The sequence below is a fragment of the Bos mutus genome, chromosome 8 (assembly GCF_027580195.1).
Source record: "Bos mutus isolate GX-2022 chromosome 8, NWIPB_WYAK_1.1, whole genome shotgun sequence".
In the NCBI taxonomy this organism is placed as follows: Eukaryota; Metazoa; Chordata; class Mammalia; order Artiodactyla; family Bovidae; genus Bos; species Bos mutus.
In genome coordinates, this window is record NC_091624.1 from 49,369,334 (window position 1) to 49,390,555 (window position 21,222).

Sequence of the window (21,222 nt, forward strand, 5' to 3'; positions counted from 1 at the left end):
TTGGTCTTGTTGAAGGTAGGAACAAAATGGTCTTTTTCCAGACTTAAAAGAAACCTGATTGTTGTTGTTGAGTTGCGTGGTTGTGTTCGACTCTTTGTGAACCCATGGACTGTAGCTTGCCAGGCTCCTCTGTCCAGGGATTTCCCAGGCAAGAATACTGGAGTGGGCTGCCATTTCTTTCTCCAGGGGATCTTCCCAACTCAGAGATCGAACCCTCATCTCCTGCTTTGTAGGCTGATTCTTTACCACTGAGCCACCAGGGAAGCCAGGGTTGCCACGGCAGCCCAAAAGAAATCTGGTTGGGCCAGTTACAAAGCAGCCTGCAGTGCTCAGATGAATGCAATGCTTCTCTCTCTTGTCATGGGGTCTAAGAGAGCAGGGAGGCTCCCTGGAGCCCTGCTACCCTCTAATAACACTGCTGTCCAGCAGCCCTGAGGGCAGGCAGGGTAGCATCACTGTGCCTATCTTACAGTTGAGGAAAAGTAGGCCTAAGGCAGTGGTTTTCAATCAGTGCCCTAGGATTTCACGGGAGTGCCTCAAAGGCTGACTAGGGAGAGGCTTTGAAAGAGCCTAGACTCCCAGTTCTGCTTTTATCTGCTTTGTGTATCAGATTTTGCTTGTGCGGACAAGGTTTCATGACAATAAAGAGGTAGATTTCAAAGGCAAGACTTAGAAATGAGGCTTCAGGCAGCAGTATGGGGCCAGATTGTTGGGCCTGAATCTTATTCTGTACTCACTGTGCAGCCATGAGCCAGTCACTCCACACAACGGTCCCCAGTCCACTTGGTTATTAAATGAGAACAACAGTATTTACTGCTCAGGTCGTTGTAAAGACTAAATGGATTAATGGAGTGTAAAGCCTTTCGTGCATGTGGATGAAACTTGAAAAGATCCTGCTTTAGTAAAAGACACCCATCACAAAGGACTATATGTGGTAGATTCCATTTCTATGTAATGTCCAGAAAAAGTAAATCTATAGAGGCAGAAAGAAGATTAATGTTTGCCTAGAGCTGGAGGAAGATGGAGACTGAGACTGATGACTGAGCAGTATAGGGTTCCTGCTGAGGGTAATAAAAATGTTTTAAGGATTTCTCAGTTCAGGGGCCTTGGGTTCAATCCCTGGTTGGGGAACCATATTCCACATGCCACAACTCAAGAATTCATAAGCTGCAACTAAAAGAGTCTGCATGCTGCAACTGGCACAGCCAAGTAAATAAAATAAGAAAAAAGAAAAGTTTTAAAATAGATTATGGTGATGGGTTGCACAACTCTGAACATACTGAAAGCCACTGAATTGTATGCTTCAAAGGAGTGAATTGCATGGTATGTGAATTACTGGCAATTTGATCTCTGGTTCTTCTGTCTTTTCTAAATTCAGCTGGTACACCTGAAAGTTCTTGGATATCTTAACGAAACTGTGACCACTGCCCCCCGACCCAGCAAAAAAAGGAAAACCGTTTAGAGTAGCCCTGGTACAAAGAACCTGCTATTGATTCGATATAGTACTGATTTTCTCTTGGGCTGTTGGTTTACCAGACAGTGCTCCACACTAAAGTCACTTCTGTGCAGCCCAGGGGTTCTCTCTACCATAAGACTTAGCTAGTTTTTTCCCAATTATTTCCAAGTTAAAATATGTCCTAAGGTATGAATGCCCATTCAAAGATGCCAACCCACCCTGATGGGTCACTCATATTTTGAAAAACAAATAATAAAGTGCCATATCATGGTAGGAAAGAATACTTTGAAGTCACTTGTTCTGCTTCTTCAGGCTCATCTGATTTTAGTCATCCCAGAAAAGCATTTTCATATCCTTTCTTTACAAATTGAAAAAAAAAAAAGGAAGGGAGAAAAAGTGAGAGATATTTTCCTTTATTACTTCAAGAATCATTTCTTGGTGTTTCAGTTTGGGAAAATGAAAGGTGTTCTGGAAATGGATGGTAGTGATGGAAAGTGATGGTAGCACAAGAAATGTGCAAGTATCCTACACTTAAAATTGGTTAAAGTGGTAAATTTTGTTATGTATTTTGACCACAATTTAAAAATAAAAGTGGGTGGGGGGACTTCCCTGGTGGTCCAGTGGCCAAGGCCCTGCATTCCCAATACAGGGGACCCAGGTTCAATCGCTGGTTGGGGAACTAGATCCCACATGTCGCAACTAACGGTTTGCATGCTGCACCTAAAGATCCTGCCTGTTGCAAAGGAGATTCAGCACAGCGAAATAAATTCAATTAAGAAAAAAAAAAGAATCGTTACTGCTGCTAGACCCATGGAAGCCCAGGAGGACTGATCTGGATCGTTCCGTCTTTGACACAAAAGCAGGGACGCTGGTTTAGGGGAAGACAGAGGACACCAACTTAGTCTCTGAAGGCAGCTCGGGCCTGGGCAGAGCTCACCTGGGGCGCCAGGGCCAGGGGGAGAGGGCTGCTCCTCTCTCTGCGTCTCCTCGCTCAGTGGAGAATCTTCTCCGGGGGGTCTGTGGTTTGCTCCTTGGGTCTGCTTGTTGCCCCGGATGTTACACATTGTGTTTCTGAAAGGAAAATAGAGGGTCACGAGGCTGATGGCCTTGCTGTGCTGCCTGCTGCCCTCCCCGCTGCCACTGCTGGTGCTCAGGCTACGTCCCCAACCCCAATCACGGCCTGATCAGCCTGCCTGACTCCAGGTTCCCTGCAGGATGCACCCCATCTGAGCCTCTCCCAATACCCTCATCCTTCTCCTTCCGCTTTTTCATCATACACGTCACCTTCCGTACATAACATTCCTTGTAAGCAATACAAGCTTGACTCCTCTGCCTCCAACTCCACTGCTAGAATGTAAGCTCCATGAGGGCAGGGGTGTTTGTCTGCTTTGTTCACTGAAATAGACTTGTCGGATTAACTTTCCTGAAACCTTCCCCTGGTCTTAGAACGACTTGGCTTAAAAAGCACTAGTGGCTCCTGACTTCTGCTGAGAGAAGTTCCAAACAACTTCCAGCCTCCTGCTCCCTTTGCTTTCTTTCCCTGCTCAGACCTGTTCTCTCGGCAGCCTTCACTGATCACCTCACAGCCTCCAAGGTGCTTACTGTACTTCAGGGATGGGCCTCCCTTTGACCAAGCACTTGCCTAGGCTAAGTAATGGTGTCTTTTCTTCAAGAACTGGGCACTAACCTACCTGCATGCCTGTGGGTACCTGGCACTGGGTCACATGTGCCCAGAGTGTAGACTCAACAGATTTTTTTTTTCCAACGTGGGCTATTTTTTAAAAAGTCTTTATTCAATTTGTTACAATATTGCTTCTGCTTTATGTTTTGTTTTTTTGGCCACTAGGCATGTGGGATCTTGGCTCCCCCACCAGGCATCAAAGCTACACTCCCTGCGTTGGAAGGAGCAGTCTTAACCAGGGAAGTTCCCTCATCAGTGTTTGCTCTGCAGGAAGGAACTCGGTATCACCAAAAGCTGACCGGGCACTACAGACCACAGAGAAATTCACAGTGAGTTGAAATGGATGAAAAGGCAGTTTAACTGAGTTTATTTTCCCTCTGCAAAGCGATAAAAGCAGATATATTCCAAAATATAAACAAGGAAGAAAAAAATGAAGAGTTCACTACATCCATGTTTTTTAAACAGGATATGAACCATTGTACAAGCTGCTCACTTGTGTCTGACTCTTTGTGATCCCAGGCACTGTAGCTCTCCAGGCTCCTCTGTCCATGGGACAAGAATACTGGAATATTGGAGTGGGATTACCATTTCCTTCTCCAGGGGATCTTCCCGACCCAGGGATCAAACCCGGGTTTCCTGCATCACTGGCAGATTCTTTACCATTTGAGCACCAGAGAAGCCCATGGTAGACTGAAAAATCAGTTTGCTATCATGATAAACATCTAAAAAATGGAATAGAGATAGATAGATAGATAAACATCTAAAAAATGGAATAGAGAATATCTAAGAAAAACTTAGAAAGGGTTTTCTTTTGTGAATTACATATATGCATACTGAGCTATAAAATAAGATGGTCCTCTGTGTGTGTAAGTTTTTGATAACTAATTCAATCTCTTTACTTGTTATAGGTCTACTTAGATTTTCTATTTTTGAGTCAGTTTCAGTCATTTGTTTTACTTGGTATTTGTCCATTTCATCTGAGTTATCTAATTTGTTACCATATAATTGTTTATGGTATTCCTGGAAGGAAAGTTATGACCAACCTAGATAGCATATTGAAAAGCAGAGACATTACTTTGCCAACAAAGGTCCGTCTAGTCAAGGCTATGGTTTTTCCTGTGGTCATGTATGTATGTGAGAGTTGAACTGTGAAGAAGGCTGAGCGCCAGAGAATTGATGCTTTTGAACTGTGGTATTGGAGAATACTCTTGAGAGTCCCTTGGACTGCAGGGAGATCCAACCAGTCCATTCTGAAGGAGATCAGCCCTGGGATTTCTTTGGAAGGAATGATGCTAAAGCTGAAACTCCAGTACTTTGGCCACCTCATGTGAAGAGCTGACTCATTGGAAAAGACTCTGATGCTGGGAGGGATTGGGGGCAGGAGGAGAAGGGGACGACAGAAGATGAGATGGCTGGATGGCATCACTGACTCGATGGACGTGAGTCTGAGTGAACTCCGGGAGGTGGTGATGGACAGGGAGGCCTGGTGTGCTGCGATTCATGGGGGTCGCAAAGAGTCGGACACGACTGAGCGACTGAACTGAACTGACACTGAAACTGAATAAATCTTTTTATTTTTGTAAGGTTGGTAGTAATGTACCCCTCTCGTTTTTGACTTTAGTCATTTGAGTCTTTTATTTTCTTGGTCTTTCTAGCTAAATGTATGTCAATTTTGTTAACCTTTTCAAAGGACTATCATTTGATCTTAAACTTGTTTTTAAAACAAAATCCAAAGTTTAAAAATAAAATAAAATTTAAAAAAAATTAAAAAATTAAAAAAAAAAAAAAAAACAAAATCCAGCTTTTTGGTATAGATGAGTCCAGAATAGGAAAAGAATGAGATTGTTCTCTTATGGCGAGTACAGCTGACTGATAGAAGGTAAAATTAATCAATTAAATTAAGAACAGAGAAGAAATTAGAACTCAGCACTCCTAACACCTGAACTTGAATAAGGTACCCTTGACTCCCTGGGCTAGACATTTCCTCCTCCTAGTTCTTACTATGAAAGTATTAGTTGCTCACTTGTGTCCGACTCTTTGCAACCCCATGGATTATATAGCCCGTCAGGCTCTTCTGTCCATGGAATTCTGCAGGCAAGAATACTGGAGTGGATAGCCATTCCCTTCTCCAAGGGATCTTTGCAACCCAGGGATTGATCCTAGAGGAGCACTATTACCGATTATCACTCTCTGCTGGTCTTGTACTGAGCCCCATGACATGAATCTCACACATGATTTGGCGAAGACCCTGGGGAACATCCTGTAGCCAGAGGCACGGTCTGGTGGGGTGATTGCACTTTGCCTTGCCCAGGGACTGCAGCCTCCCCACCATGTCCAGGGTCTCACAAGTAGTCACTCCTGGGGTATGGGAAGGCATAAAAACCCCAACTTTGTTCAGTAAAGATTGTTCTAAGCCCTTGTATATGTCTCTGCTGGGGACAGGAGGCTCACTAACTGCTGTCACAGACCAGGTGGCCACAACCCACCCAAACTACTGTGCTTGGAAGAGGCATCTCCACTGTATTGACTTTGCTTAGAGCAGTTCATGGATCATTTTCTGTGTAGGTTTAACTAGGTCTGAAAGGCCTGGTTGAGCATGGGAGCAGTGGTCATAAAGCCTTGTTCTGGAAGGAAAGATAACCTTGGGCAGGTCATTTATCCTCTCTGAGCCTGGGTTTTCTCATGTGCAATGAGATGAGGGATATATCCACAACCAACAATGACCTGGCCCTTGCATGGGCCAGGTCCAAGAGAAACACTAGGAATTCACTCATCTCATCCTCACCTACACACACTCAACTCATTTACTCCCCACAGGAGCCCAAGGAGGTAAGTCCTGTTATAACCTCCACTAGACAGGAAGAATTGAGACTTGGAAAGGTTAAGGAATCAAAGCCACAGAGCGAGCAAGTGGTGGAACTCAGCCACAGATGTGGATGTCTAACCCATGTCTGAGAACTTAACCATTAGATGCTACTTTTCAAGTTTGTCCAGACATCTCAGTGAGAGCATAAAGCACTGAGCACAGTGTCCTTCCTTGAGTATGACCGGGGCTCATGGCATTGCCAAGAGCAAATACCAAGCCCAGTCAGGCAAGGGCGTGCAGGAGACAAGGGTCTTTCCAGGGCTGTGGGGCAGACAGGGCACTTGCAACACCATCTCACATTTTCTGTGGGTTATTTCAAGTAACAGTGATCCTCAGAAACTTCCTTTTTTGCATGTTCTTGGTTCCGCTTCTCTTGTTTGGTGGCCGTCAGTAGGCATGATCCTGGTTTGATCTTCGTGAGACCACTCTGGACACACACTGGCTGGGTGTTTGGGTTCCTCAGGCTCCCTCTCCCCACAGCACACTCACCCCCGTACCCAGCTCCCTCCTGCTTCACCCAAGGGAAGATCCTCTGCAGGGTGCCCTCCTTGTCCACTCATCCTGGGGGGCTCAATCATGCCGCATACCCCCAAGTCTCTCTCTCCAGATCAGATCTCTCTTCTGAGTTCTAGGCCTTTCCATCCAAATGCCTGTGGTGGTAGTTCCATCTCTATCCAGTAGGCCCTAAAGGACACTCATCATTATTTTCCCTAAAATCTGTTTCTCTCCTGGGAATAGCACCACTCCCCTACTAGTTACCCAAGCAAATTCAAACACTGAAGCCGACAGAGAGGAATGCTATATTTGAGTCACACAGAACCAAGGTCTCTAATTCAAGTCCAGCAAACAATCTATTCTGCTTTCTAAGAGGCCCCAGCTCATCTGACGTCCACAGAGAAAACAAGCACCCAAACAGGATCAGTAGTGGGTATCGTCTGAATTCCCCAAAGCTTCCACCCCTTCAGTTAGAGCAACAATAAAAGCAGCAGATAATATTCAATATTTAAGTGCTCACTGATACCCAAGCACAATTCTAAAGCAGTTTACCTTTAAACTTCTTGCCCCAAACACACATGAGGCAAACATTACTGCATTTACATTTACTAACAATCTGAGTGAAGCACAGAGAATTCAAACATCTTGCCAAGGGTGGAATAGCCTATGACTGGTGGGGCCAGGATACAAATGCAGGCAGTGTGGTCTGAGAGCCAGGCTATAGTGCTGTCTTCTTATAAGCTGTTTAAAACAAAGCCTGCCAGTAGGAAATATAAATTATATATACCACACATGAGTAAATGAAAAAGAAGCTGAGACATAATCGAAATACAGTAAATTACACATGCGAAAAGTGAATAATGATGCATTTGACATTTGTAGAAAACTGTGAAGCCATCACTCCGTTACACTGAATAGATCTCAATTATGCACATATGTATGGGTTTCCCTGGAGCTCAGTGGCAAAGAATCTGCCTGCCAATATAGGAGATAAGAGTTGTGTCCCTGGGTTGGGAAGATCCCCTGGGGAAGGGCATGGCAACCCACTCCAGTATTCTTGCCTGAAAAAATCCCATGCACAGAGAAGCCTGGTGGGCTACAGTATACAGGGGTCGCAAGAGCGCTGGACACGACTGAGAACTAAACAACAACAACAACGCGCATGTGTATACGGAAAATGTGAGGAAGGAGGTGCTAAGAATGCTTGCCTGGGTAAAAGGACTACGGGTAATTCCAAAATTTATACCTTTCTGGGTGTTCCTAATTTCTTACAGACAACGTGTACTATTTTAAAAATCAGAACAAAGGTAGTATTTTAAAGTAATGATGGCATGAATTGAAAATAAAGAGCCTAACCCCCAACCCAGGTCCACCTCCCCGCAGGGGAGTCATACCAGATTGCTGTAAGCTCTGAAGGAGGGGCTGCCTGCAGCTTGGCAGGCCTCTCAGCTGCATGGCACTTACTGTATTTCAGTTCCCAGGTGCTTGAGGGAAATATTCTGAAGGGCCGAGGGCCTGGCATGGACTGGCTGCCAGGCAGCTGCCACACCCACAAGATCAGTGGGCGTTTTCACGGGACACAGGAACGCCTCCTCCTCCTCCTCCTCTTGCTCTGAGGAACAAAGAAAAGGGAAATCATCCATGCTCTAAGTCACTGCACTTAGGAAGACAAGCCGGGCAGTGTTATGATTGGGAGCAAGTGAGAGTCTGTGAGCTGCAGAGCAAGGCTTCCCTTTAGGTTAACAGCAGCCAGAGGCAGGCTTTTCGCCAAAGGTTTTGCTGGGACAACCTTCCTGGAAACCCCCTTAAAAATCTGCAGAACTGTGGATATTTCTACATCTGAGAATCCATCCCAAAGAAGTTCTAGGAGATGCAGACAAAGCTTTATGAGCCAGGAGGTTCATCCTGGCACTGTTTGGCCTCACACTAGAAATAACATTAAGGGTCTGGGGAGAGGTTAAACACATCATGATGCCTTCAGGCAATGGACTATCACTCAATCATTGAGAACAATGCTAATGAAGAATGCTTAGGAATATGGGAAATATCCACAGGATATAAAGTGGAAAAAGTTGAGATTCTAGTATGATCTCAACTGTCCAGAAAAAGTCTCAAAGAAGTACACTCTGCAATCTTAACAGAGGTCAGAACTGCATGATGGGGTTAGAAGTGGGCAGGTTATGCTCATTATAGTTTACTTCTCCCCCCACCCCAAAATTTTCTACAGTAAACATGGATTCTTTTATAAACAGAAAATATATATTTATCAAAAGCAGATGTTAATAACGAGATTTTATAACACAGGGAAATTTTAGGGACACAATACTGAGTGCCAAAAAAGCTAAGTAGGGCCTTTTGTATTATTATATGATCAGAGATATGTTTAAATAAAAGGCAGGCAGGAGTCCATGACATAACATTAACATTGGCTGTCTCTGGGTGATAGGCTTATGGTTACTTTTTCTTCTAGTATTCTATGTTTCCAATACGTTCTGCTTCCTCCAAAATGTTTAATAGTAAGGAAGGTTTCAAGGCTAAGGAAGCATTATTTGAAGTATAAGAGAGAGGGAGGCAAAATATTTCGAGGTCAGTTTTGAGTGTTACAAAAAGTGGGAGAGAACTCAGGCCACTGGAGGGGTGGCATGACCCTGATCAGGCAGCCCCTGAGGATGACAGGATAGCAGACACTCTTTGTTTGGAGCCCTCTCACTGAGAGAGTAAAAGATTGCAGGGTAGAGGAAATTTATTTTTGCACTACATCTACACAGAGGGCATGGGTGCAAAAACATAAAAAACACAAGCACACCTCTGAAGGGCTGAGGGCTTGGCATGGACTGTTTTATGGGTTCAGTTCCAGACAGATGCCCCCATAGAAAACAGAACTGATATGACCCAAGGCTCTGGTCTGGGGTCTCTGGGCCCCTCTCCAGCCTAGAGAGGGAGGTGTACATGCCCTCAGGGAGGTGCCCACACAAAAAGCTTTCAGTAGCATTTACTTGTAATTCTCCTTTTGCCTGAACTGTAGGGACTGCCACATCATCAGTCTGAAGAAATCAGCACAATGAAATTGCCTAGCCAGAAGGTCGCTGCTTCCCCAAAGGGCCCTGAACAGATGACCAGTTGCCCCCACAGCCTGAGGGGTGTCGGGGGGGTGTGCGTGTGAATCTGAAGACTAGGGTTCAAATTTCAGTGCTGACATTTTCTTGCTGTGTGACCTTGGACAGGTCTCTTGACCCCTTCGAGCCTCAGTTTCCTCTTCTGCAAAACGGGAATAACTACCTACCTAAGATCTCTGTGAGGATTAGGGAACTTGAGGCACGTAAAGTGTGAGAACAGAGTCAGTAAGTGGTATATGTATTTCTATGATGATATACATAAAAGTCCTTCGTAAACTGTGTCCTACTTTGGCAAAGTGTTATTATTATTATTATAGATCTGCTGACTCCCCCTTGATCCTCCATGGCTCTTATAGAGACCAGTGTTTACGGCAACTATAAAATAACGGTGTTTAAAATAAAGGTGTATAAAATAAACACTTAAAGGCCGCAGAGAACATGCCTTGCAGATTGCTCAAGGACATGACTAAACACTTTTGAAGAAGATGAAGTGTCCGTGACTCAAAGTCAGACGCAAGTCTGTTGGTTTTTGCTCCCCTAGGAGCATGCCTCTGCTTCCTCCCAGGAAGGGTGGAGGCTGGAGAGGTGGGGCAGTCTGCTCTAGCGGGGTCTGCCAACTTGCTCAAGACTCTGGAAATGTCTTTCTAGGGAAGGTTCCTCAGGGCCCCTGTGTCCAGGAGGGTGGAGGCTGCTGTGGGATGAGAAAGGCTTCAGAGGAGAAGTCTACATCCTGGCTTCCTGCATCTTACCCCCACCCTATTCCCCAACCCACCCCCTCCCCACGCCCCACCCCCACACCCCCGAAGGAGACTGGGGCCTGGTCATTAAGGCAACTCCCCTCCCCCGACATCCACTGCAGGGGCAGGCCCAGAAGAGGCCCACTGAGTGTGTTGAACCAAAGGCATTCTTCTGATAACCTGGTTCTTTGGACACTTGGGAATCCTGTCAATGGAAGGCTTCCTTGGTACTCCTAGTCTGAGGTTGATCTGGCAACTGTGTCATTCAGCCACAGGTTCTGGCGTAGTCAGGGCTATTGGCTCTCCCAGAGATGGGAGAGGAGGGTGAGAAGCGCAGAAGCAAAAGCAAACACACCCTTCCCCAAAGAAAGTGCTTAGCAGCATAAAACACACAGAAGGTTCTCTGCGGAAATTATGAATGATTATCATAAACCATTAAAAAGAAGTATTTACCATGACAGTGTACAGACACATTCAGTAACTGCATTATTAGGGCAGTTCTCAAGCACTGAGCATTCACTATGTATCCGGCTTTATGCTAAGGGCTATATATTCCTTTTCTCACTTAATGATAAAATTCAATATACTTACTGACACATTCATTCAGTAGATACCCAATGTGCCCGGCAGGGCATCAGGTACTGAGGATACAGGTGACAGAGACATGGAACCCACCTTTGGAGGGTAGGGGGCAGAGACTGACAAGCACACTGTGATTAGAACATAACGTTAACTGTCTGCAAAAAGTGTTGAGGGCTCACAGAATCCAGCTGGCAAAGTCCTGGAAGGCTGCCAAGAGGAAGTTAGCAAGGAGGTGACAGTGGAGTGTGGCCGGAGAGTGTAGCAGGAATGTGTCACGTGGACAAAAGTAGGCAGGGACGCCTCTGGTGCTGCTGAAGTGCACAGCACAAGGTAGGCACTGGGCGCACAGGCAGAGGTGAGACCAGGAAGGACAAGGCCTGAATCTGGTGCTAAAAAGCTGGGCCTGGGACATGGAGGGCGGCCATGGAAGGGGGTGCGGCTCAGGTTCTCATTTGAGAAAGCTCACTTGGGCTACAGTGAAGAGGTGGGGTCTGCGGTGGCAGGCTGGGACACGCAGACACTGGAGAGGAGGCTGCTGTGGTTGTCCAGCTAAGAGTGGAGGCCTGACCCAAGACAATAGCAGTGAGCACCTGGATCTGACGTGCACGCCAGAAAGCAGACATCGCCGGCCCAGGCGACTGACTGGACTGGCTGAGATTCAGGAAGGGGCAAATGGTAAATGAAGGCCATTGGCTGAGGGAAGGAAAAGTGGGGAGAAGGATAAAGGCAGATGAGCTCGGTCTGTAATGCATCTGGGTACTAGGGTCTAGGAGGCGGCTGGTCACAGGTCCCGCCCTCGCCCACGGGGGTCCCTGTCAACTAATGGTGAAGCATGTTAGACACGCTACAGCCCTGTGGGTGGTTTTCTGTCTCAGTTCTAAAACCTGCCAGTCACAGTCCTGGCTGCAATATGGGTGTGGGAGGGTATGAGCTCCAGGACTCCTCCATGCTGAGACGTTTTAGGATTTGGGTTCTTATGGGTCACCTGGGGGTGAAGGTTCTGCCCTACAGAAACATGGGATAAGATCACAGATCTACTCGACTCACAGCACAAAAGCATTTATGTCAGAAGCAACAACAATAACTGCATTTTCTCATTAACCTTCCTCACAGGTTGTGAAAGTTCTTGAAATCTTTGCATAATTGCTATCATCATAATATTAGCTGACGTCTACTGAACTCTGACAATGCTCAGACATCATTCCAACCACTTAAGCTGTGTAGATTCATTTAATCCTTATAATAACCCTAAGAAGTAGGTATAGTTTATTAACCTCATTTTACAGGGAAGGAAATTGAAGCTCAGAAAGGTTAAGCAACTTGCCGAAGATTGCACAGGATGAGGATCTAAAGCCAGCCAGCATGGCCTCAGAGCCTGTGTTCTTGCCATGGATGCTATACTGTTGCCCTAGCTGATCCTGAGCCACATCCCTGGCTCTCTGCTTCTTTAGCAGAGGACTCCTCCCACTTACTCCCAACAGGAGGGTAGAGGCTTGGTCACCAAAAGCCCTGGGTGTATGAATAGAAGGCAAGCCTGTTGGGTACCTAGCTCAAGGCGCAGGGCAGGCCCATTCCCAGCCAGGGCAGCGTCGTGGGCAGCAGGAAGTGCAGGCAGGCTGTTGTGGAACTCCCAGCGCTTCATCTGCAGCTGCTGCAGCCAGTACAGCATCGCTTGCTTGGTGGCAGCCTGAGAAGCACAAGGGTTAGTTGGCAAGGCCCTGTGCCCACACGGTGGGACTGGGTGAGGGATGTGAGAAGGTCATGGGAAGTTTGGCAACTCTCTCCTTCCTGAGAAAACAAAAAACAAAACAAAACACTGCCACTGTGGATAGGTGCCCATCTTTGAAACACCACATGCTCCTCAGTCATAGAAGATAACCAGGCTCTGATCTTCCACTCAGAGATATCTTAACCTTTCTGGGCCTCAGTGTTTTCATCTGTACTATGGTGATGATAACACTCGGTCCATAAGGTGGTTATGAGGGTGAAATGAGGGAAGGAAAGTGTCCAGCAGAGTTCCTGACATGCAGCAGGAGCTCCAAATGTGCTCACTGGATAAAAGAGTTTGGAGACATTGAGAGAGAGGGAGAGAGCTTTGAAATTCTGACTTGGCTGGGGCCCGGGTAGCATCACTACCTTCTTATGTGACATCTCAGTGTCCAAGTCAACTTTGTGGAGTGAGGAGAATCCCCCCCTTTCTGAGGATGATACGACTGGGACCTGGAAAGTCACGTGCACTCAACAACAATTCAGTGGCACCTCCAGGCAGCCCACACAAGGTACACCTGACACTGGTCATCAGTCCCCCGATACTGGATGGTCCACACACCTACTCTCACATCCATTACGTTGCCTGATCCTCCACTGGGGAAGCAGGGCAGGAGTGCTTGGCCCCTGCTATAGATGGAGAAACTTGGAGAAACTAAGGCTGTGAGGTGGCCCAGGCAGGTGGTGGTAGAGCTGGTCCCAGAACCCAGGTCTCCCACTTCTAAGCCAGAGACCTGTTATAATTTATGGCCAGGAGAGTGTGACTTACAGAGAGAAGGCCTGGGATCAGATGGGCTGCAGAAGCTGGGCAGCTCGCTAGGATTGGAAGGTAAGCCTCACAGAGATGACCACAGTCAAGGCCGTGTGAGAATATAAGCAAGCAGCCAGGGCAAGCCCTCTTCTCAAGAGGGCCGGGGGTGAGGTGTGCAGAAGGCAGGAGGCTCCATGAGAGGGGCCCTCAGCCTGCCATGGAGGGATCAAATCAGATAAAATGCTGTCCACCATTCTCTTTCTATATGTCAAAGCTTTCCCTGAGAGACCTCAGCTTCTTCCAGGGCTTCACCATGACCTTGTGCTCACAAACTCCCACTCATACCCAAACATCCCATTTTATTAATTCTCTGGACATGTGTATATTGAGCATCTATGGTATGTGTCAGGGACTGTGGTAGGCAGTGGAGACACTGGTGAGCCCACATGGCCCCTCTCCTCTTGAAACTTAAGAATCTACCAAGGGGACATATGACTGCATGTCCTGTTGTTTCCTCAATTGGGGTTCCCTCCTGTCAGTGACTGGCCCAACCAGGCAGTCAGCCAGTTACACAAGCCATCCTTGACTCCTCTCTCATATCCATAGCCACCTGCATATGTCTCCTTCCCCAATGCTACAGCTCAGCCATCATTTTCTCCTGATGGACTGTCACCCACCCCCCACTGCAGCCTGGTCACAAGACTGGCCTAGTCATTAAAGTGCAACTAAAAGCTGTGAGCTATATGCAGGGGGCTCAATAGATTCTCCATTGGCTGGAAGTAGAGGTGGGAGGGAAGCAGTCTACTGGCACACTCCTCTCTGAGTGTGAATTTCAGAACTCCTAGCCCACACCAATCTTTCTTTCCAGTTAAGTTCTAGGCACTTTCACTGGACAAGAAGTTTCTGACCTTGGTTCTGTTACTATGTGTGCTCAGTCAACAAATACGTATTGTGCACCCACTAGATGCCAGCAGTAGTCTAGGCTGAGATTAATTCCGCAACTTGTGATGTGCCAGGTGCTTACATACCTTGTTTTAGTCTCACAAACTACCTCGGTACTAAGAGGTTACCTTGCCCAGAGTCACACAGTTAGTAAGTAGCTGATGCAGAATTTGAATCCAAGCCTGTCTGATTTCAAAGCACATGGCCTTTGCAATGCTTCAGGCTTTTCCAGTTAAATATGATAATAAAACAGAACTTACTGATGAGAAAACAGGTTTGGCTATGCTTCAATGAACAATGTAGGTTGATCAGTGAAACCTAAGTGTTTATCTCCCAATCTCTGCCAATGTTTTCTCAGCATTCATTCCCCTTGGCTACAACATCAAGAAAAGTAATTCAGAATCCAGGCCTTGAAAGAGGATTGTAAAGCTCATTATCTTGACTATACTTCAGCCCTAAGTAAGAAAGTTATGGTAACTGCCTAGTTTTTTGTTGTTAAGCTGGTTAAGTTTTGTCTGACTGTTTTGCAACCCAATGGACTGTATCCTAAAAGTTTTGATAAGGTACTGAGAAGTAGGGAAGCTATGAGATTCCAAGTGTGGGCTACACTACTTTTTAGTGGTGTGACTCAAACCAGTCCCTTTACCCCTTTATGACTCAGTTTTTTGATCCGTAATATAGGTCCATCATCCCGGCCTTTACTGCAGGAATCTAATGAGGAAATGGGTGTGAATGCGCTTTGAAAAACACAAAACCCTGGGCACCCAGGGTTCACTGAGGTGATCGGGGTCGGTGATTATGATAAGTTTATTGTGACCACCCACCTGTGCTCGGCGGTGCCCTGGGATCCCATCCCGGCCAAAAAGGGAAAACAGTGCTCCATTTACCTTCAAGGTAATTATCCGGTTGGGAGTCTTGATTTCGAAAGTCCCCTCCTCGGCGTCCGCCTTGCAATCAAACACCGCACTGGAGAGGTCGATGCTGTCCAACGGATTCGCATCCTGCGCGGTCCGCGAATAATACAGGTGACATTTCCTCTCGTCGAAGAAGAACCAGCGGGATTTCCAGCCCCGGATGGGCCCCTTGCCACCAAACTTACTTAAATATCCACAAAGCTTTGGGGGGGTCGCCTCCAGGGGCCGGGTACAGCCCTCCGACTCCTCCGAAAGCGACACCTCGGGAACCTTGGCCGAGCCAGCAGGCTCTTCGGACCACGGGACGGAGGAACCAGACTCCGCGGGGCTCTCCTGCGCGCCCTCCATCGCAGAGGGACTGGAGGTTAGTGGCCCAACCCCACTCAAATCTTGAAAACTCAGGTGATAACCTTCCAAAAGGGAGTGATCCGACGGGGGCGGGGCCAGTGGCGACCCGCCTCCAGGAGACGACGGAGGGACTCGGTTGGCTGCAGCTTGTGAGCCTCATAGATCGAAAGCCCAGTAGAGGCGGATGGCCACGCCCATTCGGGCCTCGGCCGCCAGGACAGGCCCCGGCACGCCCTCTGCCGGCTCCTCCTTTCCCGCCTACTTCAGGCTTTTCCTCGTTGCCTGTGCGCCATCTTTACTGGGGGCAGCTTCCGGCATGAGGCAGTCCACAGGTTGAAGGCGTGGTGTCTCTGAATTAGTTAACCCGCGGAAGGGAAGCTGAAAGAGACGCGGGTCCTCCGGTACACTGCTCTGGTAACTCGCGTAATGGCGTGGAAGGGTGGTCCTTTCTCGCGCCTCATGGGCCTCCCGCCTTTTCTCCCCAGGTACCGCTCCGGTCACCGTCGGACGGCGGACCGCGCGGCCATTGGCTGAAAGGGACGCCCTGCTCAGTGTCGCCACATCCGGCACTGCTCTCGGCTTGTGGGGCTCGTTGGCTCAGTACCCGCGGCTGTTTATTCGTGATTCACCCCTGACCGCGGCGGCCTCTCCGCCCTCCGTCCCAGCCTCCTTTTCTGGCTGCTTGCGTTACCTGGGGCGCCTGGTCCGGCTGCTACCCTGACGGAACCCGGTGCCTGACTGGGGCTGGACTCAGCAAATTGTGTACACAGACAAATAGGCCCTGATTAACTCGCTCAACCTCATGTCTCATTCTACCACTTGACCTTAAGTTTTTCCCCTTCCCTCCTGTCAGGCGCATCTCTTCTCTTAGGCTGTAGAACCCATTTCTGTCCACCTCTTTCGAGGCATCACGGTGCCCTAGCCCTTTCTTAGCTCCTCTCCCTTTAGCTTCTCTTTCTCTGCTGCTGCTGCCAAATCGCTTCAGTCGTGTCCGACTTTGTGCCCACCAGGCTCCTCTGTCCCTGGGATTCTCCAGGCAAGAATACTGGAGTGGGTTGCCATTTCCTTCTCCAATGCATGAAAGTGAAAAGTGAAAGTGAAGTCGCTCAGTCGTCCTCGACTCTTAGCGACCCCATGGACTGCAGCCTACCAGGCTCCTCCATCCATGGGATTTTCCAGGCAAGAATACTGGAGTGGGTTGCCATTGCCTTCTCCAATCCTTAACAAAATTCTCGTTTCCGGGTAAATTATGCCCAGAGACTGAGACTGTCTTTGCCAGTACAGTAATTTTTTAAATACAGGTTCACTGCAGAAATTATAATTTATAATAACAGTATTTCCCAAGTTCCTAGTATACGGGATAATGTCTCTTAATAAGCAAATGAAAAGAAGTAACATCCTCCCAACTGTAAAAGGGCCACAAGGTTAAAACTGTTTTGATAGATGATTTCTAAAACTGTTTTTCCTATCTTCCCCTTGTGTTGCTGGGAACTAAATTTGCATTCTTTGTTACTGATTAATGCTGGCGGGCCTTCTTGCTAGTTTTGCTTGTTCCTTTTAACCCCAGTCTCAAGACTTTCCTTAAATACTCCTGGTTTCTCCCAGAAAGCAGGACGGTAATTTTCAGGAAGTTAGTCTGCTACTGTCCTCATTTGCTGTCAAATCAATAAATTTCGTTTTCCTTTATCCTTAGAACCTTCCCATTATCTTCAGTCTGTATTGGGAAGAAGGACTGAATTTTCAGTTACAAAATCAGTGATATGTTAATTATACTGTTGGTCCAGCCAAAGCGGGGTTTGAAAGCAATAAAATCCAAATTTAGTTCAGGTGTACCTTTCTATGAGTTGGTTCCTGGTATAGTCAGTCATTCCTTCCAGTTGGGTATCAGGGTTAGGACCTATTACCAATGTTGGTAGAGGTTGCTCCCGAGGTTATTCCTCCAGGGATCCTTACATGGCTTGTGCCACTGCCTACAAGGACTAGCACTGCCAGGTTAGGAACAGATCTCCCTTCTTTTCTGAATTCAGTTCAGCTTAGATGCTCAGTTGTTTCTCACTCTTTGTGACTCCATGAACTGCAGAACGCCAGGCCTCCCTGTCCATCACCAACTCCTGGAATTCACCCAAACTCATGTCCATCGAGTCGGTGATGCTATCCAACCATCTCATCCTCTGTCGTCCCCTTCTCCTCCTGCCCCCAATCCCTCCCAGCATCAGAGTCTTTTCCAATGAGTCAACTCTTCGCATCAGGTGGCCAAGGTATTGGAGTTTCAGCTTCAACATCAGTCCTTCCAATAAACACCCAGGACTGATTTCCTTTAGATGGACTGGTTGGATCTCCTTGCTGTCCAAGGGACTCTCAAGAGTCTTCTCCAACACCACAGTTCAAAAGCATCAATTCTTCGGCACTCTGTTTTCTTTATAGTCCAACTCTTATATCCATACATGACTACTGGAAAAACCATAACCTTGACTAGACAGACCTTTGTTGGCAAAGCAATGTCTCTGCTTTTTAATATGCTATCTAGGTTGGTCATAACTTTCCTTCCACGGAGTAAGCGTCTTTTAATTTCATGGCTGTAGTCACCATCTGCAGTGATTTTGGAGCCCAGAAAAATAAAATCTGCCTCTGTTTCCAGTGTTACCCCATCTATTTGCCATGAAGTGATGGGACCGAATGCCATGGTCTTAGTTTTCTGAATGTTGAGTTTTAAACCAACTTTTTCACTCTCCTCTTTCACTTTCATCAAGAGGCTCTTTAGTTCTTCTTCACTTTCTGCCATAAGGGTGGTGTCATCTGCATATCTGAGGTTATTGATATTACTCCCGGCAATCTTGATTCCAGCTTGTGCTTCCTCTAGCCCAGCGTTTCTCATGATGTACTCTGTGTATAAGTTAAATAAGCAGGGTGACAATATACAGCCTTGACGTACTCCTTTTCCTATTTGGAACCAGTCTGTTGTTCCATGTCCAGTTCTAAATGTTGCTTCCTGACCTGCATACAGGTTTCACAAGAGGCAGGTCAGGTGGTCTGGTATTCCTCTTTCAGAATTTTCCACAGTTTATTGTGATCCACACAGTCAAAGGCTTTGGCATAGTCAACAAAGCAGAAATAGATGTTTTTCTGGAACTTTCTTGCTTTTTCCATGATCCAGCGAATGTTGGCAATTTGATCTCTGGTTCCTCTGCCTTTTCTAAAACCAGCTTGAATATCTGGAAGTTCACGGTTCACGTATTGCTGAAGCCTGGCTTGGAGAATTTTGAGCGTTACTTTCCTAGCGTGTGAGATGAGTGCAATTGTGTGGTAGTTTGAGCATTCTTTGGCATTGCCTTTCTTTGGGATTGGAATAAAAACTGACCTTTTCCAGTCTTGTGGCCACTGCTGAGTTTTCCAAATTTGTTGGCATATTGAGTGCAGCACTTTCACAGCGTCATCCTTCAGGATTTGGATTACCGTATTTTTCTTCAATACTGTATAAATTCCAATTTCCATAAATCTGGATCCACATGATCAATATTGCTAGAGTTACTTTGGTTTTAAAGTAATTTGTGTGAAACTACAAGCACAGAGGGTGGGACACAGTAAATGTTAACTATAATTAAAACTCAGTCAAGAAGATCTCTAGGCAAAAGGCAGTAAACCACAGACAGGATGTTAGATTATATAGTAGAATTCACATCATTTAAAACTTGGAAATACTACAATTACAACTGGAGATTTTAGCACCACTTTTAGCCTTTGTGAGATTTGCTGGAAGACAGCCACAGAAAACAAAGATACAGAGATCAGAATACAATGATAAGGTTGAATCAATTAAATAGGGATTACTTAGTTTTTTTATATTATGCTCCATGTCATTTTGACATGGAGACATTTTTGTTATCTAGAAAGATTTCGTACCAGCAAATACTTTGTCATGAAAATTTGAAAATAATAACAAAGTTAACCAATCTAATCTCTTGGAAGTAAAAACAAATTTTCTAAATAGCTATTGGGTAAAAAGGAAAGTAGCTGCCATTATGAACTATTTGGTGGAGGAAGTTAAAGGCAGTAAAAGCTGTGCTTATCAATATTCAGCTTGAATGCTTAGTCACTGGTGTCATATGGACCTCCAGTATTTGAATTCTAGCACCAATGATTATTAATCGTGTGATCTTGGGACATAGACTAGAACACTGCCATTCTTGTGGGTAAAGAGTTGGAAGGGGTATTGAACGTTTCTCAACTTTTTCATCCTGTTACAGGTTGAATTGTCACCCTTAAATTCGTATGTTGAAATTCCAACCCCAGTATCTCAGAATGTGACAGTGTTTGGAGATAGGACCTTTAAAGAGGTAATTAAGGTAAAATGAAGTCAGTAAGGTGGGCCCTACTCCAGTTTGACTCATGTCTTTATAAGAAGAGATTGACACACACATACACACCCACACATGCATGGGTGCTAAGATCTGGGGAAGACAGCCATCTACCAACCAAGAAGAGTGGCCTCAAAAGAAATAGCCCTGTTGACACCTTGATGATGGATTTCTAGCCTCCACAATTGTGAGAAAATTAATTTCTGTTGTTTAAAGCCCAGTGTTTCTTTAGGGCAATCCTAGCAAACTAATACATTCCCTGAACAACAGAGAGCTTCCTTGGAAACCCATCACAGCACAGTTCATAATGAATTAGAGCAGCCATGAAAACCCTCTGAAACTTTATTTTATAAACATAAATACCTGCAAATTCATATCAGTTTAATATAAAGTATTTTACATTAATTTCTAAAAAGCTGAACAGTGGAACCCTACTCCCAACCACTTCCACGCCGAGGGATGGAGGAGAGGCAGGGTTACAGGCCCCAGCTGGGGTGCTATGTGTCGGGAAACCTGGTCACTGGAATTTTCATTGGCCCGTTATAACCTCTCTGGGCTTTGGTTTCCTCATCAGTAAAATAAGGATAACAATTCCTCCTCAGGGCATCCCATTGAGTGTTTGTGAAGACTAAAAAGTAACTATGGAAAATTTAGGGGTTGGTATCCCTAATCTGCAGTAATGTTAACATGCTCATGGTGGGAATTCCGTGGTGGGCCAGTGGTTGGGCCTCTGTGCTTCCACAGCAGTGGGCACGAGTTCCATCCCCAGTCAAGGAACTTGGATCCCTCAAGTTGTAAAAAACAGAAAAACATGCTCTGGGTTGCTCCAGGGGAAAAGAAGATGAAGACGGTAAAAATAGATTTAAGTTTTAGGTTTAGGGATGTTAGAGGGAAACTTCTGTTAATCTGGATGCATTAATTGCTGTGTGTTCTAGTGGATGCACTTCTGGTTATTGCATGAAAATATAGTAACATCCTTCCTCTTCTTCCCCTTCAAAATTTAATAACATCCTTCCCCTTGAAGAATAGTGTGTGCTGCAAAGCTAGAGGTTGTCAGAAAGCGACACCTTGTGGCCTCTGTGGTGTACTATCCTGGGGTATATTGGGCGTTCCCAGGCTCTGAAAAAGGTGGCTTAAAACTCAACATTCAGAGAATGAAGATCATGGCATCTGGTTCCATCACTTCATGGCAAATAGATGGGGAAACAGTGG

General features: G+C 46.2%; 1 protein-coding gene across 1 annotated transcript in view; it reads right to left on the minus strand.

Moving 5' to 3' along the window:
• Positions 1–15,826, minus strand: part of TBC1D2 (TBC1 domain family member 2) — a 42,996-nt gene extending 27,170 nt beyond the window's left edge. Inside the window, 4 exon segments of the mRNA XM_005905983.3 lie at positions 2,394–2,527; positions 7,963–8,110; positions 12,479–12,620; positions 15,281–15,826. Of these exon segments, the coding sequence (XP_005906045.2) occupies positions 2,394–2,527; positions 7,963–8,110; positions 12,479–12,620; positions 15,281–15,655 (799 nt within the window). The 5' untranslated portion in view covers positions 15,656–15,826.
• Between the last annotated feature and the right edge of the window lie 5,396 nt (positions 15,827–21,222).